The 8,256-nt window shown below is 43.0% G+C and overlaps 1 protein-coding gene across 6 annotated transcripts; it reads right to left on the reverse strand.

Moving 5' to 3' along the window:
* Nucleotides 1-873: 873 nt before the first annotated feature.
* ZC2HC1C (zinc finger C2HC-type containing 1C) lies at nt 874-8,205 on the reverse strand. 6 transcript variants are annotated; one of them, XM_045523159.2, is made up of 3 exons: nt 8,083-8,205; nt 5,870-7,220; nt 874-1,445 (listed from the first exon to the last, which is right to left on the reverse strand). In XM_045523159.2, the coding sequence occupies exons 2-3, from the start codon at nt 7,199-7,201 to the stop codon at nt 1,182-1,184; spliced, it is 1,596 nt and encodes a 531-aa protein (XP_045379115.2). In that variant the 5' UTR covers nt 7,202-7,220; nt 8,083-8,205; the 3' UTR covers nt 874-1,181. The 6 variants fall into 6 exon arrangements, with proteins under 6 accessions (XP_045379115.2, XP_045379111.2, XP_045379109.2 ...); XM_045523155.2 differs by having other exon boundaries at nt 7,905-8,188; XM_045523153.2 differs by having other exon boundaries at nt 7,887-8,188.
* Nucleotides 8,206-8,256: the final 51 nt, after the last annotated feature.

Consider the following 8,256-nt stretch of genomic DNA (forward strand, 5'->3'; position numbering starts at 1 on the left):
TTGGGTGATTTTTTCTCCAGTATTTTAAACTAACAATTTAAGTGATGTTCTCAGGACAATAATCTTACTAATATTTCAGATCTGTTGTGCTGGCTTCATCTGCCTGAACTGATATTACCCCCATCAGACCTTACCTTATCACTTCTCCCATCTGATAAGTCTAGGACTCAACTCATTTTATTATTTTTAAATCCCCAAAACCCATTTATTGAGAGCCTAATTATGAAGGTTACTGGCACTAGACACAATTCTGTCCAGAGAAAATTTTAAAGATCTAGTACCTCTTCCTTTAAAGTTTACTTTCTAAAATAGAAGCTTACTGTAGTGTAATTGGCAGGGACATGTGACACTGCAGTATCCCAGCTTGCTTTGATGGTAGATTTTGCTGCCTCGTTTAGGAAGTCATCCAGCCAGCCTGATTTGAAAGCAGAGTGCTAGCAATAGCTGAAACTGAAGTTCCTTCCTCCCCCAACTGCCTTTTTTTTTTTTTTTTTTTGACATATGAAATCCATTAGGAAAGAACAACTACAGAGACACAGTGTGCTTTCCTCCATCCCTACCCTGTAAAGTACATAAAGATGAGGTTCACTGTATTACACAGTACATCGGGAGGGTTTAGGACATACTGGCACCCTAACCTTCCATACTTGTATTGGCTTTTGGTCAGGACCATGTACCAGAGAGGTCATTTGCCTTACAGCAAAATTGTATTATTTTTTACAAGAGATACCATGATCCTCTGACACCAGCTCATCCTAAAAAGCCAACTTCTTGCAAGAACAAGAAGAGTTAACAGGAACCACAGACATACATGCAGAGGCAATGGCAAGACGGCACAGCAAATGCAGGCACTTAACCAGCACAAACCACAAGTCAGGCTTGCAAGAGGAGAGCTTTAATGTAGACTCCTTGCTACTCCTACGTGTCTTCACCTATCAGCTCTTAGGATAATAACATAAGGCATATCAGCCTGAGGTGGTGATTTAATGGGAAGCTGAGGCTTCCTTCCACCTCCTGCTGCTTAGCAGTGGGTCTCTCCTCACTGATTTCAGCTCTGCAGGCAGATCTGGTAGATGTCAAAGTTTCAGTTCTTTCTGCTCCGCATCAGATTATTTTACTCCCATTTACTGCTGAAGAGAAGCAGAGCCTTCTTTACTATTGAGGTTTCCACTGCTGTCTGCTCAACTGTAATGCTTCCTTGGAGGCGGAGGACGGTTCTTGATGGTCTTACACTTGGGAATGTGCCGCTCAGCCACCTTGGGAGCAAAGTGGCGGCTACAGTGAGGACACTGAATATAGTCTGGATTTTCTGCAGGCCGGATAGGAGGCAGATCTGAGGGGTTTCCACCTTTGGCAATTACCTGCTGGATCTCTCGAGCCTGACGGAGGGTACGGATGAAAGATTCATGCTTCTGTCTCCAGTTGCTCTTCCTAGGAGGTTCGGCCTGTAAGTTGAAAGAAGACTGATCGTTGAACTTGGCATTTATCTCATCCCCTTCCTAAGACTCCATTAGAATGACAGTAAATTAATCTATGAGGTCAGAGAGAACAGGAAAGGAGCAACAATAATTGACTTGCCAGAGTGGAGGCACTTAAACTAAGGGCCTGCAAAGGGGGACAGTACCGAGAGGCAAGCCAGTTTTCCCAGCAGAACCCCTGAGAGGCTCAGTGCTTGGAAGTACAGGTAGTGGAAAAGGGGGAGGTGCAGGGCTGCAAATAGGTTGGCCCCCAGGGCTCCTTTTCCACCTTGCACATCCACGTGCCCAACACTTTCAGCACCCTCTCTGGAGAAATTGAACCAAACAGGTTTCAGACTCGACACCCAGGCACAATGGAGAACAGGGTTAATCTAGGGGCTGAAAATGGGGGTTAAGTGCAAGTGTACATGATAGATTATGGAACTGTCAGCCTCCTTTCCTCACTCAGCTCTGAGAGTACCGGGCACATTGGCACTCTCATAGGAGTCAAGACTTTTCTGGATGCACCAAACAGTGGGGAGAAAAGCCATCAGATGCTGACTCTGAGAGACCCCAATTAAAAGGCTCACGATTTGATAATCCTAATATGAAGTCCCTCACAGTCAACAAGCCCCACCCACTAAGCTTAAATCTAAGTGGACAGTCAGGGATCACAAGATATTTGAGTAAAGCTCTAACAAGGGGGAGATCAAAACAAGTACATTAATACACACATGCACACACACTCAGGAAGCAGCAACAAGGCAGGTAGCAGAAGGGAATCTCATCTTTATATACTTTAAAGGGTAGGGACGGGGGAAAGCACACTGTGTCTCTGTAGCTGTTCTTTTCTAATGAATTTCATATGTCAAGAAAAAAAAAAGGGAAGGAACTTCAGTTTCAGATGTTGCTAGTACTCTGCTTTCAAATCAGGTTGGCTGGATGACTTTTTAAATCTACCATCAAAGCAAGCTGGGATACTGCAGTGTCACAAGTCCCTGCCAATTACATATAGTAATGAACAAAGGAGTATTAGAAGAGATTGTATATATAAAGAATATGCTATGAAAAAGGAAAGAGAGAACCAGAAAGAATTATTATAAATTAATACTGTAATAGCTAAAAGTAGAAATGTTGTAAAATAATGTCAAAAAATTACACAGAATGGGAAAAAGGATCAAAATGGAAAGCAGGGGGAAAAAGGATTAGAAAACTAGAAAGTCAATCCAGGAAGTCCAACACCTGACCAGCAGGAGTTCCAGAAAGAATAAAGGAAGCACAAGGAGGAAATTATTGAAGAAGTAAGACAATGAACATTCCTAGAATTAAGACTGAAATGCTCTACCAAGTATCCAACACAGTCATTGTAAAATTTCAGAATTTCAGAATAAAGTGAGAATCCTGTAAGCTTTTAGGAAAAGAAAAAAACCAAAATGGGTTTCATATAATGGAGCAGGAATCAAAATGACATCAGATTTCTCAACAGTAACACTGGGTGCTAAAAGCTAGTGGAAAATGCCATAAAAGTTCTAACAGAAAATTATTTCCACCTAGAGTTCTCTACCTGGCCAAATCATCAACCAAATATAAGGAGTGACATGCAGATATTTTCATTCATACCAAGACAAAAAATATGCCTCCTATGCACCTTTCTTAGTAAGCTTCAGCAAAGCAAGGAGTGAAGCTAGAAAAAGGAAGACACAGGATGCTAGAAACAGGAGAGAAGCAAAAAGAACTCCCAAGACAACAGGTCTGGAGAACCAGTTTGACTGGAGCAGGAAGAAAAACAGTGGTGGGAAGGAGGTTTCCAGAATTTAGGGGGGAAAAAAAACTGATGGCATATGAGAGGTGTTTGAGCATTTACAAAAATATTAACAGGTACCTGACATCAGATGGATCATTTAGGGGAAAAAGTTACAGATAGGTATGTAGGAAACCAAGCAAATGAAAACATGAGTCAATTATTAACTCCAGGTGCACGTGGGCAGGGGCAGAATCTGTTCAACCAGTGAACAAAATGTATATGGTTATTATCATGTAAAAGCTGACTACTGGTTTAACCCAAAATTGTGATTCTACTACAATGGAAGGATAAGGGAAGGAGAAAAGTGGGAGGAGAGGGGATATGAAAGAGAGTTTAACCCACAGCATCCATAAGAGGAAGTCAACAGATGATATCCAAAATTTATCAATCAAGAAAATAAGCACATTATTTAGAAATATGGAAATGCATATCAGAACTGAAGGCTGCCTGCCTCTGGGGGCTAGATGATGGGCAGGAGAGGGATGAGGCAGAATACTGTTGATCTGCATTATAGGTCACTTCGTACTACATGATTTTTAAAATGTATTCAAATATTATTTAGATTAAAATAAAATTTAATTTTTAAAAGAAGAAAAAAGAAGGCAAGTAGCTGCTTAGCGAACTAACATCGTTAATGGTGAATAATGGAGATGTTATCAAAGGAAGAGGAAGGATCCATCAGGAGAGTCTTACTGAAACAGACAAGGCAAGAGAATCAGTGTATTAGAGACGGTATCCAGGAACCTTTAGAACTGAATTAGGGGAAAGTTCCTCAACTATATGATACTTAAACTTTAATTCTGCATTGTATTGAAATTTATTCAGTTAACACTTATTAACCACAAAGCACAAAGATGTAGTCTCTGTGCTCAAATGCCTAAGATCCAGTAGAGAGACCAGAAGTATGAGTCTGCCAGAAGTTATGTGAATATTAAATGATACTAGGAAAATCACCGGTTCTTGTGAGTACACTGGAGGAGTGACAGACACAAACCACTTAGCTTCCAAAGGCACAAAGCTTTGGAATAAGACTTGGGACATTCCAAGAAGGGGAGTGCATCGCAAGCCAGATCCTTTCTGCCTCAGTGTCCTCAATGCAATGTATTTCCTCAAACTAGTTTCCACAAAGCTAAAGCCTCTGATCTCAGAAACCCAATTCTTTTGCTTCACTGCTACTGTATTTAGGAATTTAAGAAACACAAGGTTCTTTTAGGTTCTGGCCAGAAATAAACCACTATAGTGAGAGAATACCCCAGTCGATTATTGGACTGACCAGAAAGAAAGCAGGAAAGAACAGGAACTGGTGATCATGTCATTATCTGCAAGAGCAAAATGTTGACTTCTCATTGGAAACTGGATTTCAGGAAGATCATCTCTGAACGTGGAAGGACTATCTTTTGGTGATCTCCCAAGTTGTACTGAAAGAAATAACTTAACTGTAAGAGACTTCTCCTAACAGCCATCACATAAATATAGGCCCCAGAAAATACTCACATAAACTGTAAAGTGCTAATGAACGAGGTGCTAGCGCAGCAGTTGGAGGGTTGGAAAGAAATGAAAATAGAATAACATTCTCATAGTTTACGAGACTATTAGAGTTGGACGGGGCTTTGAATGTATGTGGTCTAGGCTTTCCCACACTTTATTTGCATACCACTTTCACTTTATCCCCCTTACTGTTACTCAATTTTTCTTTAAATGCATGATTCTTAGAAAGCAAGGGCCTACTATGTTTTGTATTTCCAATACACATTAAAATTACTAAAATAAAAAATGCTTGTCAGCATGCTACATTTAGAGAAACACTCTAAAACACACCAAGTGGTATCAGCCTGACAGGGTGGTAAACTTATTCACAAGACAATCTTCTCCAGATCTGGCTGTCCAGAAGTTACCCCCAAATTATGGTAGTGTCTCAGAGTTCTTACTTTTTACAACCTAGTTTTTCTGCAGCTAGGAATGTTCATAAGAAATAAAGCTCTCTACCTTTAAGGTGTTTACACTTTAAACGGGGAGAGAAAGAATTCCAAACTTAATTGTGTTTCATGTATTTACTAAGAAGGTGTATCAAAATTAAGCTAATCTAGAAAAAGTAGATGCAGTTATAGGAGTGGTAACACCTCCTCATCTTGGGAGGTGGCAGAGTATGTTGCAAAGAAAGGAATTCTCTCAGGGTGATGAAATGCATAATTTTTTTCTTTATATGTTTCATGTCTCTTAAATTTCCTACAGTAAATGTTTATTACCTCTATAATCAAAAGGATATATATATATTTTTTAAGTCTAGATTTTGGAGTCATTCTGACTCAGATTTATATGCTGATTCTGTAATTTAAAGCTGTTTGTGATCTCAAGCAAGTTAACCTCTCTGATTTTTTAATTGATTTTTGAATTGATAAGAGATAATAAAATCTTCACATAGTTGTGGTGAGGATCATATGAAAAGCTCCCATCACAGTGACTGGTAAACAGTAGTAATCAATAAATTCTAATTTTCGCTTTCTCCCTACATGACACAAGAAATTTTTCTAAAGAGAACTGATAAGGCTATAAACAGGCCCTTACAATGATTCCCCACTCAAAAGCAAATCTATAAGGCCCTTGTTACCTTGACGGAGGCTGTTCCCTTCCAGTTCAAGTACTGCTCTAGTTCTGTGCCCTTGGCCCGGGCCCTGGAGGAGTCAAACACTTTCCTCTTGGAACCCTGCATCCTGCTGCAGACGTTGGAGTGTCTCTCCAACCTAAGCAAGAGAAACTTTCGTCCACAGTGGCTGCACTCGCCCAGTTCTGGCTCTTTAGTGGAACAGCTGGAACCCGAGGAGTCTGGTGCCCTAGGCGAGCTAGAATCGCTGGTGGCTCCTTGAAAAGCACTGTGTGGCACTTCTGAAGCCTGAGTAAACTTCTCCTCCTTCAATGACCCAGAGGCTCGGTCTCGGATTTTGTTATTGCTTGCCACCAAGCTTTCCCTTTTGAGCTTCTGAATTCCATACTCAGAGGCCTGGAATGGACCAGAATTTTCTTGACACCATCCCCAAGTTTCATCCCCTCCCTTGTCTCTACTGAAGACCTCCTCAGACCCGAATTCTGGGGAGAAGATAGGTTTGTATGTGGTCTTGCTGTTACCTTTAACTCTCCTGCTGGGGAGTGCCATTCTCTGTAGCTCTCTTTTTTCATTTTCCTCAGCCTGTTCCTTTTCTTTCTGGATCCTTCTTAGTTCTTCCTCTGTTTTCTTCAGCTTTTCCCTCAGAAGGGTCTCTTTTCTTCGGATTTCCTCTTCTAAGCTCTCCCCTGCAGCTTCTAGTCTTTGGATTTGCATCCACTCAGTTCTGTTGGGGTTTGCCATGACCCTCTCTTCCTGAGTGGCAGCAACTGTACCAATCACAGATGAATAAACCCATTTTCTCGAACCAAAGTTACTGTATGAAAACTCTCTAGGCTCAGGGGGCCTTGGAGAGACATTCTGGTCCCCATCAGTGTCAGCCTCACCTGTATGATGGGACTTCCGATGAAACACAGGTTTCAGTGGGTATGCCCGGTCCACTCCAACTCGCTTCTTTGTAAAAGGGATGAATTCCTTGCTATTTGTTTTGGGATACCGGGGTTGAAGGCCCGATGAGTAAAGCAAACCCTTTGTTTGGCCCTGGGGATTGCTTCTCGAATCTTGCTGGCTGATTCCAGCACAGCAGGGATAGGAGTAGCCTCGGGCTTTTGTGCAGGTGTTCCATTTGCGGTGAGTGTAGAGATTATCCAGTGTCAGCTCTTCATCACTCAAAAGCTTCTGCTGGAAATTGTTCCTCAGGTGCCCCATAGAGGAATGCTGGAGAGAGTCACCTTTTTCATAGGGCTCTTGCTTAGCTGAATGGAGCCTTGGAGCTTCTGTTTTATTATATGGGAGCATAACGCCCACAGGTAGAGGCGGCGCCAACTGGAGACCAGCCATTCAGGGCTTGGACTGAAGCCTAGGGGAGATTTAAACCAGACATATGTGAGGAGTTTGTTTGAGGTTCACCTCTCTGCTAAAGTAAACTGTTTCTATATTTGTCCTACCCACATTTTCCCTCAGACATTTTAGGGACAGTGCTCCTGGGTCTGCCAGAGCATTCACTCAGTAAGCATTTGGTGAGCACTTATTATGTCCTGTGAGTGCTCATTAGGCCCCGAGGAAAGAAAAATCAATCTGATAGAGGAGTTCCTGCCACCTCACTTTCCTTTACATCAGTACCAGCTTCTGCCATACAGTGACATTCCTGCACATACAGTTTACTCCGTAGTAGGTGCAAAGAGCTATGGAATTGAAAGTCAGTTTTTAGGCCTGTGACACAGAACAAGCAGCTACCCCTCACTAGCTTCAGTTTCTTCACCCGTAAACTGAGGGTTCGCTCAGAGTTTCATAACTGTAATTTAGGAACCTTAGGACTCTGAGTCCAGTCCCATCACTTTACAGGCAAGAAAACTGCGGCCCAATAGTAAGTGACTGGCAAAAAGAGCTCTCAGGGCTTCTCTCCTGTTGGAACCGTGCTTGACCCCAAAGAGAACAGAGCCCACTTAGGACCTGCAGCAGGTGCGTGGCTGACAAACTCTCACCCAAGGAGTCCCCGCGGCGAACACTGAGGAAAGTCTGTAACCTGAGAGGCGGGGACCACCTGAACTGGCCGCTGCCGGTTTTAGATCTGGAATGCGGAAGCCGAGTTCTGTCCTGAAGGGTCAGCCGGGGCGCCCCCACTGGAGATTCCGCTTTGGGGACAAGCCCTCACTCTTCGGTCCGTCGGGCCTTTGAGAGGTCTAGGTGCTGACCCCATGTCTTGTCACCCTTCCGTCTACCTGAGGCTCGCTGCGACCGTTCCTGCTCAGGCGAAACCCCAAGACTTAGTTTTCCCCACCAAACACCCCTCAACAACCGACAGCCGCGCACGCGCGCTCAGCGGGCCTCTGTTATTCCCGTTGCCTGGAGACGGAAGCGCATGCGCGCCCGGCCCTACCTCGCCGAGAATTCCG

The sequence above is a fragment of the Camelus bactrianus genome, chromosome 6 (assembly GCF_048773025.1).
Source record: "Camelus bactrianus isolate YW-2024 breed Bactrian camel chromosome 6, ASM4877302v1, whole genome shotgun sequence".
In the NCBI taxonomy this organism is placed as follows: domain Eukaryota; kingdom Metazoa; phylum Chordata; class Mammalia; order Artiodactyla; family Camelidae; genus Camelus; species Camelus bactrianus.

What these genes read in the sequence shown, in the direction of transcription:
- ZC2HC1C (XM_045523159.2), bottom strand. Translation starts at nt 7,201, where the DNA reads ATGGCTGGTCTCCAGTTGGCGCCGCCTCTACCTGTGGGCGTTATGCTC. An exon ending in AGGGAACAGCCTCCGTCAAG is followed by an intron (nt 1,446 to 5,869) that starts GTAACAAGGGCC and finishes TTCAACTTACAG; the next exon opens with GCCGAACCTCCTAGGAAGAG.